Raw genomic sequence first — 23,281 nt, 5'->3', positions numbered from 1 at the left:
GTCATTCAAGCCTTATACAGCCTTGTTGGTAGCGCAGGTCAACAGTCAAGTCTTCGGCCATTCACAGCAGCTTCAAATCGTGAGGGGCTGGTGGGGCTAGTGTTCGCTGGGGGCTGCTCTTCGCCCCCCCCCACACCGAATGAAAAAATTGTTTCGCCCCCCACACACAGTAGTGGGCTCTCGCCCCCCCCACTCCCACACACATTGAACGTTTCCTTCGCAGCCATTCAACACAAACAATTTCAACGCAGAGAAAAACAAACAAAACGAGATGCTTTGCTTACCTGTGATGCTGCTTGCTGTGTGTGACGGGGAGAGAGAGAGAGAGAGAGAGAGAGAGAGAGAGAGAGAGAGAGAGAGAGAGAGAGAGAGAGAGAGAGAGAGAGAGAGAGAGTGAATTCTTCCCTTCCATTCTTCCTTGGCCCCTCCCTCCACACACTCCCTTGGAGATAAGGATGAGGAGATGAATGGTTGAGAACCATCGAGTGGGCTCCGGTCCCCCGGTCACGCGCGGACTCTGACGATCCCATCGAACCACGCTCTGATACCAGTGTTACATTCCCGTAACGCCGCTACGGGCGTTACCACAAGAGGGGACGGCCTCTGGCTCACCACCCAGCCATAGAGGAAGAATGAGGATTGCCCCTCATCCCCCAGGCTATATAGTGTGTGGCCTGCCGTCCACACTAGCCTGGCCGCCCATGACTCCGCATGGGCGTCCTCTCCCACTGAACCCCGGATATGGCCATCCGGTCTGCCGGTCACAGGCGTTACAGCCTACGTGACATTTTCACTTATAGCTACCCTTAAGATAGGGATCATGAACTCCTAAGGCATTACTGCCTCAAGTCAATATACCATCTTAATGATGTCAACCAACTGCAACTTTGTATGATATGCGATAGGCCCATAAAGCTACTATGACCTTAGACTCTCAGTCAGTGTGTCGAGCCTCAATAGTCTTTTTTGTCAATATCGAAATGAGAACCTTGTTGGTGCTCTCTGCTTGGCCATTTTCTTGTTATGATGAGCGACATGAATATGTTAGTTGATGAAATGCTTACGTTGATCACTCACTAGCTCAAATGGACATCCAAAGCGGATAATGATGTTCTCTTAGAGAAACTTAGTAGTCGCCATGGCATCCACTTTCGTGAAGCTCTTGCTTTTATCCCATTTGGTTACATAATCTGTGGCAACAATGATGACCCACGGATATCCGGACAAGAGACTAGCTCAGCGGTTCCTCCGAAACCGAACCCGAAAAAACTTCCCTCGCCCGGAAGGCATGCGCGATTCCACTAGGAAAAACATCTAACAGGAGAATTGATCTAGCGAGTCAAAGTCTTAACTATTCGGACTGATCCGACCAAACCCGAAAGTCACATGGTTAGATCAAAGAAGAGAATTGCACTTGGTCCATAGAATCAGCGCTCTTTTCCTCCTTTAACGAGGCATAGCCCCGCCGCTGATTTCCTCCCACAGAACAAGGGTCTTCCTAGGACTTAATCTAACTGACGTAACTAATCGTAACTTATTTGTATCGCAGGAATCCCCTGATCCAGCCCAATCGGCCCATGGGTTAGCCAACCGCCCACCTAACCATTGTATTGGTGGGATTCCTTTATAAAAATTTGGTTATGTTTTGCCCGGGTACCAAGGAAAAGAGTTCCCAAGCCCCCTAGCCGGCGCTTCAAGCAAAATTTAAGGTAGGCATACCACTTACACACCCAATATGAAATTGCATGTTTCTTCACAGATTCAACTGTCTTTAAAACAATCTTTCAATGAAAATCATAATAGTATTACTGATCATAATCCTCCAAAATATTGAGTCCATTGTATTACAAAATATATCATCTGGACTCTCAGTTGAAGACCAGTTGGTCAACCAACGAGATCCAATATCAAAATTCAATTCACAAAAGTCATTCTTTTTAGTTCATCTGAATCTTCCTCGACGTACGCATGGGTGTCCTAGCAACCGTGAGCCCGTGCATCACCTGGTCAGAACCCTCTAGGATCCTACTTAGGTGTCCACTTCGTCGGTCCTCGCCCATCGTACTGGAAGCACACCATTTTAACCATATCGAGGTTGCTCAAGACCTCGGTAGGCTTTGCCCGCGGCGAGAGTGACGTCCCTCGACGACTCCTCGCTAGCTATTGGAAAACAACGAGCCTCTTCTTAGTTAAACACATACCAAATGCTTCCTCTAGCATTCTGGCATAAAACAGTCCTTTAAAAGAAAATAAAGGTTCTATACAAGTAAAATTTCCGGTTTGAGATTGGTTCCACAAAACCCTTTTTTCTTAATCCATATTTTCTTAATGAGAATCATTGATCTCTCGTCAAGGTAATCTACCCATCATCTGACGACTGAATTTCTAACTAGATTCTGGATGATTTCTTGATTCAGATCGAGAGATGGGCAAGTAGTTTACTGGCCGTCCCTCTCACAGTCGTGGTCTAACCAAAATTATTCGGTTTATTTCTAACTTTAATTCCAAGGATTTTCTTCAGATAAACATCTACTAAACTTCTAACCATAAGAAAATTCCAACTTTATGAATTTCATTCCTTCTTAACCATAATAGATTAAGAAATGGTTTTATATAAGAATTATCAAATTTTTATAAAAATATTATTCTTCCATTTAATCTAATTTTGGGTAAATATCAATTTGGTGATTCATCCACATAAAATATCTAAAGATATTCTTTCTACCAATTTAATTATCATCCCTAAATCTCTAGGTGGAATTATGGTGAAAATTCCTCTTTTATCACCAACATTTAATATAAACCTTTCTCTACTTAAATACCACAAAAATTCTTCTTTTAATTAAATACAAATATCCATTTTTTTGAATATGCTTAAAATTTCTCTTTTTGTATTTAAATGATTGAATTCCAAATGTCATGGGAATACCTCTTTTATCATAAAATAAATTTATCTAAAATTTCTCTTTTCTTTAATTAAAATAAAAATATTTCAAATATACAAAGAATTTCACTTTTACCATTTAAATGATTGAATTTCAAATGTCATGGGAATTCCTCTTTTATCATTTAAAAATTTATCATGCATAAAATAAATTTATCTAAAATTTTTCTTTAAAATAAATAAAAATATCCATTATTTTAATATACCAAAAATTTCTATTTTTTCATTTAATTACATGGATCTCCATTATCATGGGAATTTCTTTGTTTGTATAAAAATAAAATTACCAAAAATTTCTCTTTTATTTAATTAATTATTTATGCATAAACACTAAAAATTAGTTTCCCATGAATATGATGAAAATAATTCTTTTAGCATAGGATGTCCAATCCTAGAATATGATAGGAAGTCCTCTTTTAGCATTATGCATAAAAATAAGATATGTATTAATTTCTAAAAATTTTGCCATAGCTTCGGTGCTGCTATTACTGAATTTGCTTACAATCAGTCCAAAATTTCGATGTGAATTTGGGATCTCTGTCACTTACTATCCTCCTGGGTAAGCCATGCAATCTGAAGATCTCTTTAAGGAAAACTCTGGCAACATCCACTGCAGTGTATGTTTCTTTCACTAGAATCAGATGGGCAACTTTGGTTAGTCTGTTAACTACCACAAAAATGGAGTTGTAACCTGATTGCACTGAAGGTAATCTAGTGACAAAGTCCATACTAATACATTCCCACTTCATCTGTGGAATGTCTAGAGGCTGCAGTTTCCCTGGCATCTTGACTCTCTCTGCCTTGACTCTCTGACACATTAAGCATTTTCGCACATGATCAAGTACATCCTTTTTGAGTCCTAGTAGCCAGAAGAAGCTTTTCTTCACAGACATATAGGTTTTTATAAACCCTGGATGTCTAGCTATCAGGCTATCATGGGCTTCTCTCAAAATCCTTCCCTTTCATCATTGGGAATGCATAGCCGATTATTATATTCTTTCCTTGGCCAATACTTAATTTCAAAATCTAATTCCTACAGGGTCTGCATCCATCTCCTTTGACTCATGTTGAGATCCCTTTGGGTGAAGATCCACTTCAGACTTTGATGCTCTGCATCAAGGTGAACCTCTATCCCAAAAGATAATGTCTCCACAACTTCAGAGCATAAACTACTGAGAGTAACTCCAAGTCATGGTGGCCGACATAATTTCTCTCATGTGTTCTAAGTTTTCTAGATTCATAGGCCAGTGCATGACCTTCCTGCTGCATAAGAGCATCGCCTAAGGCAAACCCACTGGCATCAGTAACTACCTCAAAAGGTTTGGTAAAATCTGGCAATTTAAGGACAGGGTTGGTTACTAAGGCTATCTTCAGTTTATCAAAGGCACTCTGACACATTGCAGTCCACTGAAATAGGGTACTCTTCTTGAGAAGGTTAGTTAAAGGGGATGCTATCTGGGTATAAAGATCGTATACCATCTAGTTTATCCTAGGATTCCTCTGACTTCCTTCACCGTCTTGGGTTTCGGCCATTCTATGATTGCTTGGATCTTTGCGGGGTCAGGAGAAATCCCATCTTTTGACACTATGAATCCCAAGTATTCCACTTAGTCAACAGAGAAAGAACACTTGCTCTTTTTTGTTGCAAAGAGTTGGTGTTTCCTTAGGATTTCCAGGACTTTGCGCACATGATCTTCATGATCTGCAGCATTCTTTAAGTATACCAAGATATCATCAAAGAAGACAAGAACAAAATCATCTGAGAATATCTTGCATAAGAAGACGATTAAATGTCGTTGGGACATTAGTCAATCCAAATGGCATGACTGTGAACTCATAATGCCCATAGTGAGTATTGAATCTTCGGGATGTCCTGTTCCTTGATTCTGATCTGGTAGTACCCGGATTTGAGATCTATCTTTGTGAACTTTTGGGTCCCACGTAACCGATATAGAAGTTCATCAATCCTGGGGATAGGATACTTATTTGTTAATTGATTCAATCCTCTATAGTCACCATCTTTCTTCTTTTGAAAGAGAATGGGCGCACCCCAAGGTGAGACATTGGGTCTGATGAATCCCTGCTCTAACAATTGTCTTAACTATTCCTTAAGTTCTATGGCTTCAGGGACTGGCATTTTGTATGCACGCTAGGCTACTGGTGGCTGAGCTCCGGGGGTTAACTCGATCTCATGATCTACTTCACGAGACGGAGGCATCTCAGTTAGCTCTTCAGGGAACACATCTGTATGCTCACTTAACCACTCTGGTTCTTTAGCCTTGTATTTTATGTCTACCAAATTCATCTTAACGACATAAACAGCTTACCTCTTTCTGAGCCCTTTTAATAATTTAGAAGCCTTGACTAATTGCAGCACTGGGGATCCAAAAATTCTAGTTCCTTGAACTTTATTCCCGTGAAGGTCAAGGAAAGAGATGGTTCCTTTGTGACAGTGAATGTCAGCCTGATTCTTATGGAGCCAATCCATTCCAAGGATTCCATCATAGACTCCCAAGGGTAGGATTCTGAACTGGCACTCTGTTACATTCCCATCTAGACTAAACTGAATAAGGTATGTCTCAAGGTGTGTGAAAAGAATCTTTCTACTGGCCAATTCCACTTGCATAGGTTTCCTTGATTTTTGATTTAGGACTAACTTACACAAACATCCTGGGGAAATAAACGAATGAGTACTGCCTGAATCAATCAAAAGCTTGAATTGCTTACCCTGGTACTCTGCTAGAGTCTGGAGGACTGAAAATTGATGGTTATTCCCCTGATGCTCTATTGCGGCATAGATCTGTCCTTTTTCTTCCTCCACTTCCTCAGCTATAGTGACAGCTTTAGCCGCTGTAGTCTGAGGTGGAACTCTCTCTCTTTGGTTTCCCCAATTTTGGGAGGGAGTTCGGAGACTATTTTGTATGGAGGATGCAGGCTGAGCTGGCACTCTTCTGGGGTTGCCTTGATTTTGGCGTGGGGGACCCTGATTGGACTGATACAAAGGAGTCTATCTTTGAATTATGGGACCTTGGCTTCCTTGGCCCACAGAAGGAGATGGGCAATCCTTGAGCTGGTGCCCAAACCCCTAACATCCGAAGCACATGTTCTCACTTTGAAGCTCTTCCCTCTGCATTCTTAAAAGAGCCAAAGTCTTTTTCCACTCTCTATATTCTCATCATGCTAAGATCTTAATTAATCATTTGATCTCAACCCCAATCTCATCCCAAAAAGTAATGAGAAAAACAAGGGATCACTCTTTATCTAAATGTTCCCTTACTGCCAAGGGAGCTACTATCTTCTCCTTTAGGAATAAAGCGACTAAGAAGTCTGTAGATATGGTAGGAAAGTCTGAAATCTCAAGGCGTAGGGTGATATAAAATAACACCATGTATCACTTTTAGCCTCATAAGAATCATGGTTGGCCAATGAGATATTTTGCCTCAGCATCACACGCTGGTCGCAAGAGGCGTGGACATACTACCCTGCAAACCACTTGTGCTGCCGCCTCTCCGCTGGGTCTGGGAAATATAAATCCTCAAAATAGCCTACGATTCTGGCTCGGCTCGTTCGATTTGGAGTAGCGGAAGAGATGAGATGCTCGAAGGCGAAAGCAGTCATATCTTATGACTGGGTGAGATCGAGGACACCGGATAAGTGTGAAACTTCCATCTATAAAACCAAATTCTTTGATTAAAAATCTTCATTAATGAAGCTTAAGGAATAAAAATACAATACGTAAATGCTCTTTCTGAGTTTTTATTATAAATTTCTGATAAGAATTCATTTTTCCTTATTAGCTTTCAACAAAGCTCTGATACTAGTAGCTGTGAGACCCCCGACCCCTTTGGCGATGCCCCCTCCGAGGGCGCTGGCAGCGGAAGAAGCGTTAGCCTCTCGCGCGGGGCAGGGATCCACACTCGGGGCCTCGCCCACGGATATCCAGACAAGAGACTAGCCTAGCGGTTCCTCCCAAACCAAACCCGAAAAAACTTCCCTCGCCCGGAAGGCATGGGTGATTCCACCATGAAAAACATCTAATGGGAGAATTGATCTGAGTCAAAGTCTTAACTATTCCAACCGAACTCGAAAGTCACATCGTCAGATCAAAGAAGAGACTTGCACTTGGTCCATAGAATCGTCGCTTTCTTCCTTCTTTAATGAGGCACAGCCCACTGATTCCCTCCCACAGAACAAGGGTCTTTCTAAGGACTTAATCTAAGACTAACGTAACTAATCGTAACTTATTTGTATCGCAGGAATCCGATCTAGCCTAAATAACCCAACTGGCCCATGGGTTAGCCAACCGCCCAACCACTGTATTGGTGGGATTCCTTTATAAAAATTTGGTTATGTTTTGCTCGGGTACCGAGGAAAAGAGTTCCCAGGCCTCCTAGTCGGCGCTTCAAGCAAAATTTAAGGTAGGCATACCACTTACACACCCAATATAAAATTGCATGTTTCACAGATTCAGTTGTCTTTAAAACAATCTTTTAATGAAAATCATAGTATTACTGATCATAATCCTCCAAAATATTGAGTCCATTGTATTACAAAATATATCATCTGGACTCTCAGTTGAAGACCAGCTGGTCAACCAACGAGATCCAATATCAAAATTCGATTCACAAAAGTCATTCTTTTCAGTTCATTCGAATCTTCCTCGACGTACGCATGGGTGTCCTAGCAATGCGAGCCCATGCATCACCTGGTCAAAACCCTCTAGGATCCTACTTAGGTGTCCTAACACTTCACTCAGGGACCGCTTCGTCGGTCCTCGCCCATCATACCGGAAGCACACCATTTTAACCATACCGAGGCTGGTCAAGACCACGGCAGGCTTTGCCGCAAGTGACGTCCCTCAACGACTCCCCGCCAGCTGTTGGCAAACGAGCCTCTTCTTAGTTAAACACATACCAAATGCTTCCTCCAACATTCTGGCATAAAACAGTCCTTTAAAAGAAAACAGAGGTTCTATGCAAGTAAAATTTCTAGTTTGAGATTGGTTCCACAAAACCCTTTTTCCTTAATCCATATTTTCTTAATGAGAATCATTGATCTCTCGTCAGGGTAATCTACCCATTATCTGACTGAATTTCCAACTAGATTCTGGATGATTTCGGTCAAGGAAAAATTATGCTAATTCAACGGTAGTCTATTCTTTATATATTAAGAACTGGAATTGGTCACGAAGTTTTTTCTTGATTCAGAGCGAGAGATGGGCAAGTAGTTTACTGGCCGTCCCTCTCACACTCGTGGTCTAACCAAAATTATTCGATTTATTTCTAACTTTGATTCTAAGGATTTTCTTCAGATAAACATCTATACTGAACTTCTAACCGTAAGAAAATTCTAACTTTATGAATTTCATTCCTTCTTAACCATAATAGATTAAGAAATGGTTTTATATGAGAATACCAGATTTTTTATAAAAATATTCTTCTTCCATTTAATCTAATTTTGGGTAAAGATCAATTTGGTGATTTATCCACATAAAATATCTAAAGATATTCTTTCTACCAATTTAATTTATCATCCCTAATTCTCTAGGTGGAACTATGGTGAAAATTCCTCTTTTGTCACCAACATTTAATTTAAACCTTTCTCTACTTAAATACCACAAAAATTCTTCTTTTAATTAAATATAAATATCCATTTTTTGAATATGCTTAAAATTCCTCTTTTTGTATTTAAATAATTGAATTCCAAATGTCATGGGAATACCTCTTTTATCATAAAATAAATTTATCTAAAATTTCTCATTTCTTTAATTAAAATAAAAATATCAATTATTTCAAATATACCAAGAATTTCACTTATACCATTTAAATGATTGAATTCCAAATGTCATGGAAATTTCTCTTTTATCATTTAAAAATTTCTCATGTATAAAATAAATTTATCTAAAATTTTTCTTTAAATTAAATAAAAATATCCATTATTTTAATATACCAAAAATTTCTCTTTTTCCATTTAATTACATGGATCTCCATTATCATGGGAATCTCTCTTTTTGCATAAAAATAAAATTACCAAAAATTTCTCTTTTCTTTAATTAATTATTTATGCATAAACACTAAAAATTAGTTTCCCATGAATATGATGAAAATCATTCTTTTAGCATAGGATGTCCAATCCTAGAATATGGTAGGAAGTCCTCTTTTAGCATTATGCATAAAAATAAGATATGTATTAATTTCTAAAAATTTTACCATAGCTTCGCTGCTATTACTGATAAATTTCAAATTTTCTAAAAAAGAATAAGACATTGCAATACAATTATGATAGAAGATCTATTCTTAAACTTAAGTCTAATTTATGAAATTAAATCATAAATTTAGCCATAATCATAAACTTAATTATGATTATTTCTACTAGATTATGCTATTTCTATTATTCCTCTTTTTCCAAAATGATAGGATTATCTCTTTCACATTTAGAATCACTTAAAGTAGTTTTTTAATAATTTAAAAGAATTTACCATTATTTTATTATCATAAAAGCATATAAATACTATTTTCTTATCCTCTAGCTTAACAAGCTTAGAGATTGGTTTTGAATTAAGAATTTATTGATGAGAAGCATTCTTTTTCTAAAGAATTAGCCATAGGAATGACTATTCTTTTGGGAGAGAGAGATACATAAAAAGCATTCTAAATAAGCATAAAGATTAACTTTTTTGTGATTAATCGTTAAAATTCTTAGGGAAAGCTTGATTTGCATTAAAAACAACTAATTAGAAACTTCTCAAGCTTGAGAGGGGTTGAGAAGTGAAATCATTTGAGAATATTAACAAAAACCATAAAATTTCTTCTTACCTCAAGGTTTAGCTTGCTTCTTTTTCTAGAAGTGAAGCCCCCAACCAATCAATTGGTTTAGCGAATTGAGAAGAAAGCTCCAAGAGTTGTTGTAGAGAGAGAGAAGCTCCAAGCTCTCCAAAAGTAGAGGATTTTTAAGGGATAATAGAAAATATGATTATTTTAATGTAATACTTTTATGGTATAGCTCATAGATGAGAATACAAAAGAATGAGGGTCTATTTATGAGGGAAGCCACTAACTGAGTCCAACTAAGTTCTAAATTTCCAGCTTCAGTTTGGCTGAATTTGGACAAGAAATTACAATTTAGATTCCAAATGCAAGCTATTGGTTTTCAAATCCAAGAAAGTTATACTTACACCTACAAGGTGCTTCCTCCAATGGGGATATCTACTATGCTACCAACTAAGCCAATAATCCATGCCTGGTAAGTTTGCATCAGCAACTGTATCGTTCATCCACCACGATCTAATGTGTATGTATTTCAAGAGTGCCTCCTCTTCACTCAATGCATAACAACACTGACGGCATGTCGCTTATGCTCTTCTTGAAAATTCATGACTACATTTTCTACTGTATAGATGTTCAAGCTTTGTTCCCAGTGAAAAAGTCAGGAACGCTCATGACCTTCCATTATATTCACTGCCCTCTAGTTGGCTCCTACCTCATCAGCCCCATGAAGCCAAAAGATTCAGGTTTGGGAAAGTCTTTTTGCACCACAACATTGTTGATCGTTTCCTAGAAAAGAACTTGTGCCACTGTGTCCTTCTCTTTCATTTCGCAAGTCGCACTTGTCATGAGCTCTTGCAGGCTGCATGCCATCATATAACAGTTGGAAAGTAGTCGAAAACAAGTTCGTAATTTTAAAGAATTTGAAAAGACCAAAATGTACCTTGGATCATATACATGTGCAGCCATTGTTGTCCATCCTTGCATATGCTTGACGTGATCAAAACAAACCCAAGCCCTCCTCAAATCACTGTCTCCTGTTTGGTGCATATAGTTTACCAAATCCAAACTCGAAAAGTGGGTCTTGTGGTTGACATTTTAAACACGTAACACCGCTCTGACTCACTTGCCTAAAAAAATGGCTACCATGGAAGAACTCAAAAGCGCATTGTATCCTCAATTCTAGGATACTAGACTTAGCTACTTGCACTGAACCATTGATCCTAGAAGCACGTACCATCCTCGTGAATCTAGAAGAGAATTGGAGATTTAACAAACTATGTAGAAGAATAATGAAAGCATTTATGGAGTACACATTACCTTTGACATTGAATTAGGGGATGCATGTGTTCCAATAATAACGATAACTCCATGTTGTTAATATTTGATCCATCCTTTGTATGCCTCTTGATAGCTGCATCCAATACAAGTTGTTTGGTGATATCCATTTGTATCTTCCTTGGACCACTTGTAGCCACCTTTGAAACTACCTCTTGCACAAGTTCTCCTTTCTTTTGTAATGCCTGTCTGGATGTGCCCCTTTCCACCACCGCATGAAAATGTTTCCCTTGATGTATCATCAATCTGGTCATATGTGGGTTAGCAGGCATACAATAGTACACCGTAGCACCACACATTCTCCTACGTACATGTTTTTTCTTGTAGAGTAGAAACAAGATAAAGAGCCATACCCATCCGTTGTTAAGCCCAGTGAGACGGAAGCTTCTATGTGAGCTTGCCTATTATTTTAAAAAAATGCAAAAGTACCAATAAATACTTTTTTTAATCATGATTTATTGAAATTGGGCTAAGCTAATAAGCTTACCAATCCATGATGTTGTATTCGGTGTGATGTTCATAGTTTTGCTTCCACACAAGGCATACGTGCACTCAAATAAGCCTCCATAAGAACTCTTTCGTACTACTCCAGAAAACTTCACATGGCTCTCTGCAAGTTTTACCCAACAATGGTCATCATAACAGCGAGTCATGAAAAATTAGCACGAGTTGTGAGTAGTCAGTCATTTGCAAGGGCTCATCCAAAATTTCACAACAACTTGGAAAATGGCCAATTTTTCAAACATGTAAACCCATTTGTAACAAAGAGTTGTAATTTTGTTTTAAAAAAGGTTATTTTTATTGAAAAAAATTATAGCATTACTTGATGGTTTCTCTGTCTCGACAAACAAGCTATTTTTCTAACAAAAAAACAACATAGACACCACCTACAAAGCTATGTTTTCAAAACTTAGCAAAACTCAGTCTCAATCTAATTTGAGACTCGGGAAAAACAAATTTCATGGTTTTGATGCTTCTAAAGCTAGGCATTCAATGAATACACAAAAGCACTTTAAGAGATATCAAGATGCTAGGTCTACATTTATGAAATTTTCAAAGAAGCTTGATAAATTTATAACCCACAAATAAAACTCCATCACATGCGCATTAAAATTCAAACCATGGCAAGCTTCAGCAAACAATTTGAACTACAAATCCAAACAAGTATCTTCTCAAACAAAAATGACAAGTTTTTGGAAACTAAAAGTATGTGTTAACGTGGTCTAAAAAGTCATGACAACTATGCTTGAATGGGATGCTCATCTTCCTCCTCATTCCTAGCCTCCTCTACCATTGGAGTAACTACAAGAGTAGTGTTAGTAACTTGTTTCTCAGCCTTTGCGCCATCTGGCTCATAATCTACAAGGTCAACTATCTCCCCAACCTACTCACTACTAATCGAAGGCTATGTCTCTCCAGATGCATTAAAAAAACGAGGATTAGATTCCATGCTCTTTATTCCCACCTCATGGAACTCATCTGGTAACTCCTTGAGAGTTGTCACTCTTTGCTCAATAGATTTTACCTGGAGTGGATCACATTCCACTGCACCACATTTCTACCTCTTTTCAATGCACTGACAGTTTTGGTACCAGTCCCCAGAAAGAGATCCATCCACTCTCCTTTCATAGAAAATCAATCAATTAAATGAGTTTGCACCACTTTCACAACCAATAGAGGCTCGGCATGAAATACCTCTACATCGCCTATCACTTCCCATGTCAACTCGACAAGTTGCCTACCATCAAGGCTACCCAAAGCTTCCCATCACCTTACCCTGCATCCAGTTGTGAATGAGTCCCAAATTATACCACTTAACCTCAACCACCCAACTACACCGTGTATCCTAGATCATCCACACCAGTCACATCCCGCTGATATAGTAGCTTCACCACTTACTTGGGTGATATGAGGACGTGGTCACCATTAGGAAGGGGGATATGTTAATCACTCCATTGGTTAACATGGTTTTACTCGTTTAACCTACTATAAAGGGATTTACTATCTTACCTATGAGAACTGGCACCTATCTTTTGTAAGGCTGTGTTGGAACATATAAAGTAGCCTCATAACGTCAAATAATAAAAGTCAATGAACTTTATATACATACTTGCTTAAGATTAGTAATAGAGGTTGGACCATTTTTTAAGTTTGACTTGCTTTGTGTGAAAGCTAGTCATTTATATATAAGTCATTTTTTAGCAATAAGCAACACACAATCATTTCCTTGTTGCAATATTTCTTTGTGAGCTCTCCTTCTTTCCTCTTCTTATTTACTTGCTTGGTAGTGTCGAATCTTGCTTGCTTAATTACTAGACAGGGTATAGGTTTTCTTCTTGCAATAGTTTTCTTGTGAGCTCTTCTTCTTTCCTCTTTCTTATGCTATTAAATCTTGTTTCTTTGATGGATGCATGCTAGATAAGGTTGATTGTAGGTTTTCTCCTTGCAATAGCTTCTTCTTCTCCTCCACATATGTGAGAGAGAACCATTGCGAAGGACCATCTCTTCTTGTTGCCTCTATCTAGGCATTAAGAGCTCTCCCTTCACCCCTTTGGCAAGGAGCATTCTGGTGTGACAACAAAGTGAGGGCACGAGACAGCCAGATGAGCTATTACACCCACAATGGGAAGTTGCATTTGCGGCTCAAAGACAAGACCCAATGGCACATGCTTCACAAAGGCTAAGGTACACTCTAAACTTGAACAAATATTATCCTTTATTTTGAGATTGTGGACCCTATCTTTTTTAGGAGAGTTATAGAATACAAGTAGAGAAGTTAGAGGACAGCTGACGGGGTATGCCGGTAAACCCTCCTCCTCCTTTCATGCCTCATCCTCCTCATCATGGCTAGGTGGCATTTGTGGTTTAGTTCAATCCTTAAGCTTCCCATCCGTAGTACGACCAAGCATAGTTTGGTGGTTTTTTAGCATATCCTTCTTCTCTTGTTGTAATTTTAGTAAGCTACTTTTCTATTTTTGTGAGTGTATCCTCAAGTCTTAGGATAACTAAGTCTAATTTTGGTCTAGGAGTTTGATGTCAAGGTGATGCAATTGACACTTTCTTGGAGCATGTCTCATAGCAGTTGGTCCTGCTCATATTAGTCATCCAAAGACCAATACATATTAGTCATCCAAAGACTGATACATACTTGGAGCATGTCTTAGCAACAGTTGGTAATGTTCATAGTAGCCATCCAAAGATCGATACTTACTTCTCAAACAATGATCAATGGTCTCTAGTAGGGTGGCTTCAGTGGGGATACCAGTGGTAGTTTGCCAACCTCAGAGTAGTTGGGTGTTGTTCATAGTAGTCATCCAAAGACCGATACTTCAAACAATGATTAATGGTCTCTAGAAGGGTGGCTTCAGTGGGGATACCAGTGGTAGTTTATCCACCTTTTCCTCTTCCTCTTCTGTATCTCAGTCGGGTTTTCTAGAACTACTTGCCACTACTTCAATTATTGTGGCTATTTGGGGCATGCGTACCAAAAGTTGGTGGTGCTCATAAAAGAGTTGTGTCCCTTGTGACTTTGTGATTGGCATGTTAATCATTTCTACCGATGCTTTTAAAGCCAAAGCGACATCCCCCTACATATTTGTCACAATCTCTGTGACTGTGACTTTACATTGCTTGCATATGCATGTTATGTCTCTATTTGTGCTCCACTGTTTTTTTGTGGTAAAACAGGCATAGATATTGGCATTGTCATAGACAAAGACATAACAACTTTGGGCATGGACATTGTCATAGATATTGTCATTGTCATAGGCAAATACATAGCAACTTTGGGCATAGGCATTCTTAGTGCAACACTCCATCCAAATGTAGTCTCGACTACAATCACTATTGTCATAGGACTTTCATAGCAACTTTGAGCATAGGCGTTCTTAGTGCAACACTTCGTACAAATGTAGTCTCGATTGCAGTCACTATTGACATACTTGGCATACTTTCCAGCACAACTGAGACATCTGATGGATGACATTTGATGGATGGGCAGCACATTGATGAGTACATCATGTATGGTTGTGTCACCTAGACCTCATGTTAGGTTGGCACATTGGTTGTGTCACCTGGACCTCATGTAAGGTTAGCACATCCAAGCCAATGGAAGTTACATATTGGTAGTTTAGATGTTTGGAGAGCAAAGAGGGTGGCAAGTCATCATGTACCTCTTCTTCTACTTTTTCTTCTTGCTATTGTGGTTTGGGTTTCTTGATAAGCTTCCATATCTTTGCTTCTTCGACGTCTCTACACTTTGCAAGGCATCGACTAAGGCCTTCTTGTCAACAATTAGGGCTTCTCATGTTGCCTCTCGTGGGCATATATATATAGCTGGCTTGCCTCCCTCATTTCTCACTGCTTGCTTAGCATTATTTGCTGCAGTCCCTCACATACAAGGTTTTCTCCCCTCTTGCTCGGGACATGTATTCCTTTGGATGATGATATTGAGAGCAAGTTCTCACATGTTCTTTCCTCTCTATCTCTCTCTCTCTCACTCTCTCTTGTGTTTCCACTTTCCCTTCTTCCGTACACATTCTATCATGGTATCAGAGCGTCGGTGATCTTCAGTGTTGGATGCTCCCTCCTCTCCCTCCTGCGTTTTTGCGTTTTCAGCAAGGTGGACAGATCTGCGTTTTTTTCTCAGAAGTGCTGCTGGTTGCCTGCCTCTTCCAGGCGTTTCTTCTCAGCAGCCCGTGGTCTTTCTTCATCACTTTGAGAACACTTGTTTTATGCACTGTTTTCAGGTGGCTGCCTACAGCAATTCTCAGCATTCATACCCCCCTCCCCCTTTGTGCTGGTCGCATGTTTTGTACAGGCCAGCAGCAGCATATTTTGCTGCGTTTTTTTCTTCTATAGGTTTCTAATGCTGATTTGTTGATCTAAGGCTTGGGTGTACCTATTTCTTCTGCGTTTCCACATTCAGCCGTTTCTACTACCCCGAATACCTCTGCGTTTTCATATTTGCAACCATGGTTGCTGTGTTTTTTTGAATTGATCTTGCTGGTAGCTCTACCTTCACCTGGGCTTCATCTGTTGGATCCGAAGGTACCTTCTCTTCAGCCTTTTTCCTCATAGGAGGTGTGGACATTGGTTAACATGAATTTTCAAGTTTGTAGCCCTTGTCTGGCTGCGTTTTCTTCTCTAGTGGACACAGATCACTTGCAGAGGGGGTTTCTTGTTTGGACTGTGGCTTTGGAGATAGTTAGGTACCAGAATTAGAGCAGATTGACTCTTTCTTTTGACGGTTCCAGTGAGGAGCAGTTTGCTTCTCCCAAGATTGATTATACACAAGATCTGATCTTGGTTGGTCATACCCTCTCCAGGCTGGATACACGACATTCGACTTCGGGGAGTGTTCTTACACTTGGGTTTGGAACCATTATTTAGAACAGCACGTCGCAGCCTACATGGTTGTTTTCTTCCAGAGGAGCGGTGTACCTGGCAGCTTGTTCTGTTGCTTTTGTAGCTGAGTTGCTTTTCTGTTTTTGTAGTCTTTCATCTTTGATCGAGGACGGCATCTCTGGCTTCTTGGAGTTCACTCAGCATCCGGTGCTGAGAGAGGGTGTTAGACATCATCTCCTTCTTGTTGGCTTCTTGTTTGGTGTCCTATTTTAGCCTCTAGGACTGACCATGTTAGTCAGAGGGGCTAGTCACCCCACATATATTTTCCCACATTATTCCCCATATTATGGAGTCTTGGGTATTTTCCCAATCCTGGAGGTTTTTTATCACCAGTCAGCTGCCTACCCATGGGCATATATATAGTTGGCTTGCCTCCCTCATTTCTCACTGCTTGCTTAGCATTGTTTGCTGCAGTCCCTCACATACGAGGTTTTCTCCTCTCTTGCTCGGGACATGTATTCCTTTGGATGATGATATTGAGAGCAAGTTCTCACCTGTTTTTTCCTCTCCATCTCACTCTCTCACTCTCTCTCTTGTGTTTTCACTTTCCCTTCTTCCGCTGCACATTCTATCAAGGACAAGCAACCAAAAAGCAAAAGTCAAGCCAAACAGAAAATACCAAGAGCCAAGAAGCATCCAACAATGCGAAAAAAGACATGACATCGACATGAAGCATAAAGGAAACAACAAGGAATCTTCATCAAGCAAAAGCAAAAAGATCTCAAGCAAGCCAGAACATTGAGGAACAAAGGAGCTACCAAACATTATCCTAACCTAATCAATTCACATGTAAGCCACCAAATAAGTCGAACTCAAAGCCATTCAAAATTGTGTTTCTAGAGCAAATACATTTTTACAAGCAGCTCATGAAGCTGTTTATGCAGAGCACTTGTGAATGCATCTGTTCCTTGGTCTGTTAATTGCTCATTCCCTTTTGTGGATGACAATGCTGGATGTGACCAGCTATATATGGTCTGGCCATGGCCTCTGCATCATATAAATGTAAACAAGTATGATATTCACCTTATTTGAAAACCATGCCTGCATGTCAATAATAATCCTTACAGGAACACACTCCATCTTTGAAGTGATGGACCCGGTATGTGTCCATAATCATAATCTCTCGTTTTTCAGTCTTCGAGATGAATTTGGTCGCAGTGTGGCAATCAGGACACACCCTCAGATTCTTGGATACTCGCAGAGTTGTCCCTTCCGGGGTGCTGATGAGCCCAAATGCTATCGCAAGTAGTTCACAATGACCACACACCACATCATCCTTGTCCTCGTCTGACATCGATTGCAACACAGATGCTAGCCGTGACATGATCCCACCCTCTTTCATTTGCAGGGCTATTGCTTTTAGCCTCTCATAGATTTTATTGATTTTCGGGTGGCTTTTGTCTCCAACACTAAAGTCATGCACTGTACTCTCAACCTGAATGAAGGCTTTCCCTGGCTTTTTCCTCACAGATGCCCGCTTTCTCATCTCCTGTATCTGATGCACTTCATTCCACATGTTGGCATTAGCATAAATATCCAACATAAGTGCATACTCAGAAGCATCTCTTGGGTCGATTGCAACGAGATGATCAAAACATTGCCTGCCCAGCTCTACATTGCTATAGATTTTACAATGACCCAGCAATGACTTCCACCCTAGGAATTTGTTTTGGTATGGCATAGTAAGGAGTAGATGTTCTGCTTCATGCATACGTCCTGCACGACCAAGAAGGTCAACCATGCAATTATAGTGCTCAGTTGTCGGCTTGATGCCATAGCCAGCCTTCATTGAGTAGAAATAGTCATAACCTTTGTCAATGAGACCCTTATGACTACATGCAGATAGAAGTGAAACAAATGTCACATTATTTGGCTTCAAGCCTAGTTTTTGCATCTCCTCAAAGCATTCAAGAACCACCTCATAGTCATTATGCAAAGCATAGCCTGCAAGCATTGCACTCCACGTCACCACACCTCGGGTTGGCATGTCCTCAAAGACACTGTACGCGTCTATCAGGCTTCCACATTTTGAATACATGTCAATAAGCGTATTGCCAACAGACAACTCAGCCGCAAATCCACGTCTTATTATCTGGTCATGAAGTAGCTTGCCCCAGTCTAGTGCTGCCACACAGCAACACGCCTTCAAGGCGCTAAGAAATGTGACTCTGTCAGGCTCAAACCCGAGCTGTTGAAGTTGTTGGAAGAGTCGAAGAGCCTCTTGACCATGCTCATTCTGAGCATATGCAGCAATCATAGAATTCCATGTCACCTCATTTGGTCTCGGAAACCTGTCAAACACACCAAATGCATCGTCCAGGCTCCCACATTTTGCATACATGTCAATAAGCGCACTCCCAATAAATACATCCAAACCATGATCATTTTCTATAATGTGGGTGTGAATCAGTTTGCCCTGATCAAGGGCAGATAAGCTGGCACAAGCTTTAAGAATGCTGGGATACGTCACCTTGTTAGGCTTCAAACCCTCCCCTTGCATACAGTCAAAGGCTTTTACAGCTTTTGCACCATGCCCATGATGAGCATATCCAGAAATCATGGTGCTCCATGTCACAACGTCTCGCTTCGGCAACTTCTCAAAGACTCTGCTTGCATCATCCACGCTCCCGCATGCCATGTACATGTGAATAAGGATATTAGCAACATGAACATCACCTCCAAAGCCATTCTCAATGATACAATGATGGATTAACTCACCCTCGTTTAGAGCAGTTATACTGGAGCATGCTTTTATGACACTAGCGAATGTAACATCATCCGGGCACATGCCCTCCTGTTGCATTTGCTGCAAAAGTTGAACAGCCTCGTGACCATGTGCATGTTGTGCATACCCTGTGATGAGTGCATTCCATGAGATGGCATCCCTCTTTGTCATATTGGCAAACACTTTGCGCGCATCTTTGAGATGCCCACACTTGGCATACATGTCCATGACTGTGTTTCCGATGAACAAATCCAGCTCAAAACCATCCTCGATAATTTGGGAAAATATGAGATTGCCCTGAGTAAGGGCAGCTATATTTGCACATGCCTTGAGTACTGCAACAAAAATATATTCATTTGGTTTTACGCTGGACTTCCCTAAGCTGTAATACAACTGAATAGCTCGCTCGCTTTGTCCCAACTTGGCGTGTGCAGATATAATAGCATTCCATGTGTACAAATTCGGGCCAGGCAGCCTGCTGAAGACAAAATCAGCTTCGGACAAACTCCCACATGAGGCAAACATGCGGACCAAATGGCTCCCAAGAAAGGTGTTTGATTCAAAGCCACCTCTCACAATCAAGGAGTTCACTTCATGGCCTGCTGCTAAGTCTTTCTTTTTTATGCATCCCTGCAAAAGGGAAAAGAGAGTGTTTGTGGAGATGCAAAAACCTTGCTTGTCCAAAATCTCCACAGCTTGGTATGCATTGCCAAGCTGGCAAAGCCTTGCAAGACCTCCAACAGGTTCGACGATGGCAACTTTATTTTCTGTCACCCTGCAAGTATTTAAACACCAGTATACACCTTTACAGCCACACCACCAACACTAACACATATATATCAATCTTACCCTCCAAATGATAACTAGCCACCTCTCTCCCACCTCTCTTGTGAAGACTTTATTATTTAAAAAACACAGTGGCCTATTCAAAAGGATCGAGACCTTATGCTTGAAGGAACACCTGAAACTGTTCATGCCTTCACCTCCACATTTCACATCAGCTCTGGTGTCTGGACTGGGCAGCCGCCATGATGTGAAACATGAGGTTTCAAAGAATCTAGCTCTGCTTCTGTCCAAGGAGGCTTCAACCCGCTCTCTATACACAGTGCCTCCTCTACTCTATTGTCAAGAAGGCCTGGTAATTCAGGACCTACCTGTATATATCAACAATCCTCATTGAGAAAAAAAACCACCATTGCAGGTTACAAAATATTCAAACAAATAAAAACACTAAATTAAACAAAATGACAATAGAGACAAAATAATAATACATGAACAACAAAAACAACTATGCAATGACACATGAATATGAAAACAATGATGACACATGAACGTAAACCCTGCAAATGAAACAAATACAAAAGTCAGTGGCACTTGCCCGAGTGGCTCAGCTCATCACGACCCACCCTAACCAAGAGGTCGTGGGTTCAAGTCCTGACACCGTAGGATTTTGTGTCAGTGGTGTAGCATCTAGCTCGACTACATCCCCTCAAAGGGGGCTTCCAGAAAAAAAAAAACCAAGTAAAATAGATAATTAATTAGATGATAACATCTTCATTGTTATCATCTATTAATGATCTGTGCCTTCCACAGTGGAGGTCGTGGGTTCAAATCTTGGTAGCACTCCTTCACATGGCTATCATGCAAGTGGGCCACACCTATACATCAGGTGTTTCCAAGACCCAATGCTTCTCCCTCATCTGCTACATATCCATTGGTGGCAGAATCCGCTCTTAAAGCTTTGATGGACATGGCAGGGCATAACGCATCTTTGGCTCCATAGTATGGTTCTCTAACAGCTGTGCAGGGTGTTCACTCCAGTATTTGACAGGGCATGTCAATTATGTATGTGTGGTCTCATGTGTAGAAAATTTGCTTGAATAGATCATAGCACAACAGAGATGACAGATCCGATTTCGAAAAACAGGGTGTCATTTTCTTAAAAAGTAACAATTAGGCAATTTTTTTCTCAAAGAAACCCTCATTTTAGTGTCTAAAATTGAGCATGAGAGTTAATGACCTTAAGCCTGTTGACAGACCACTTGGAAGCGTATCCTGCAAAATTCGGCCGTGTCTTCTCCATCGCCATCGCTTGATCTGTAGCATTTCACAGGAAAAGCTTTGACCTTGTAGTGCTTTTTAAAGAAGGTAATTTAAATAAATACTAAGTACCCTCTCTCGCAACCAAAAATTTGTTAATTCACTATTTAATTATTATTGAATATATATATATTGTGGGTTCATATTCACCCTTTTTATTGTGGGTGCATATTCACCCTTTTTATTGTGGGGTATTAATTAAATGCCAACGCGGCATTTAATTAATACCTTAGCTCGTGCTACTCGCGTCCCTCGCTCCCAATCGTCGACTGCTTTTGATACAAACCTACCTTTCGCCACCACCCCCCTATTGATGAAGGTGGCCTGCGTTTTCATATACAAATCTACCTTTCGCCACCCACCCCCCCTCAGCCTGCGCTGTGCTTTGCAGCCTCCTCCTTGTGAGAGCCCCCCACCCGACCTGCACAGTCGTCTCCCTCCCCTCTGCTCTCAGCAACCTTCTCTCACCATCCTTATCATCACCCTCAACACCCCCTCACCCTCACTCTCTGAATCTAAGGGTGAGAACGTAGGCATGTCAAGCAAGAAGCGTTGATGTGCAATCTGATGGAGGTGCAAAAAGAGGCAAAGGGAGTGCAGAAGAGGGTCAGATTTGGCTACAATGGCGAGAGAGAGGGGAACTTCTACTACGATGCCTGTAGAAGTAGACAAAGAGCATGGTGAACTCCCACATGTCAAAAACTTCCAAATAAAGGAGATACAATAAGATTTTTTTTAAAAGCATTTCCCTAAGTGATTTTCCTTGGGCTGTTGTAGATATTTCTAAGGTCCCACAGGCAAATTAAATAATGCCTCTCAAAAAAAGATTGTGGATGCATATATATATATATATATATGTATATTCATTCTGTATTACTATAAAATTTTGCTAAAGTTAACACTAACATTAACCTTACACTATTGGACCCATGCGTTGCTGCAGCCAAGGATTCAACATCACCTTCAAGAACTGGAGGAAAAACATGTCCTCTAAAGGAGGATTGACATCCGAACCTAGCGCATAGGAACTCTAAAGGAGGATTGACATCCGAACCTAGCGCATAGGAACTCTATTATATCAACCATAATATATATATATATATATATATATATATATAGCATTTCATTGGAAAAGCTTTGCCCTTGTAGTGCTTCTTAAAGAAGGTAATTTAAACAAATACTAAGTACCCTCTCTTGCAACCAAAAAATTGTTAATTCACTATTTGATTATTATTGAATATATATATATATATTCTGTATTACTATAAGATTTTACTAAAGTTAACATTAACATTAACCTTACACTATTGGACCTGTGCGTTGCTGCAGCCAAGGATCTTGAAAAGAACCCGTTTACTTCAACATCACCTTCAAGAACTGGAGGAAAAACATGTCTTGTTCATTCCTCCTTTAGAAAGATTGACATCCGAACTTGGTGCATAGGAACTCTATTATATCAACCATACACACACACACACACACACACACACACGCACGCACGCACGCACACTTTAGGCCATGTTTTAAACAAACACATCAATTTCAAGTGAACTCACACACAATATAACAGTGAAACTATCATGTATCTATATCCCAAAATTACATCCATGTCTCATAGAATCTCAAAAAATTACATCCACGTCTCACAAAAATCCCATCATAGTAATGTAGCATACAAAGACACAAAAAAGGACCAATGTCAGAGAATCTCAAAATGGATCACATAAAATAATCTAAGTCAGCAATGCCTATATATATCTATAAGTCACCAATCTAAGTCAGCAATGTCATAATTTTCCTAATGCTTAGACCCTAATCAACAAACTGAATTCTTCGCTTGAAAGAGATCGTTCCTATGTCCCACAATACACTTCGTATTGTAAGGCAGTGATCCGTCCCCCAGTTGCTCTATTGTCGACAAATGAAAAGGACCTACACAAACGATACAACGATAAATAAAGTCTCAAAAATACAATAGAAAAAGATATTCAAGATTACCTCGTA

At 40.1% G+C, this 23,281-nt stretch overlaps 1 protein-coding gene across 2 annotated transcripts; it reads right to left on the bottom strand.

Moving 5' to 3' along the window:
• Window positions 1–17,254: 17,254 nt before the first annotated feature.
• On the bottom strand, window positions 17,255–21,348 carry LOC147603680 (pentatricopeptide repeat-containing protein At2g03880, mitochondrial-like). Of its 2 annotated transcripts, none has more exons than XM_086795775.1 (3): window positions 21,198–21,348; window positions 20,139–20,331; window positions 17,255–19,952 (listed from the first exon to the last, which is right to left on the bottom strand). In XM_086795775.1, the coding sequence occupies exons 2-3, from the start codon at window positions 20,150–20,152 to the stop codon at window positions 17,501–17,503; spliced, it is 2,466 nt and encodes an 821-aa protein (XP_086651901.1). In that variant the 5' UTR covers window positions 20,153–20,331; window positions 21,198–21,348; the 3' UTR covers window positions 17,255–17,500. The 2 variants fall into 2 exon arrangements, with proteins under 2 accessions (XP_086651901.1, XP_086651902.1); XM_086795776.1 differs by having other exon boundaries at window positions 20,120–20,331; window positions 21,198–21,344.
• Window positions 21,349–23,281: the final 1,933 nt, after the last annotated feature.

The sequence above is a fragment of the Cibotium barometz genome, chromosome 63, assembly GCF_041138505.1.
Source record: "Cibotium barometz isolate CiBa-2024 chromosome 63, ASM4113850v1, whole genome shotgun sequence".
Lineage (NCBI taxonomy): Eukaryota > Viridiplantae > Streptophyta > Polypodiopsida > Cyatheales > Cibotiaceae > Cibotium > Cibotium barometz.
This window is presented reverse-complemented; position numbering and strand designations above follow the sequence as displayed.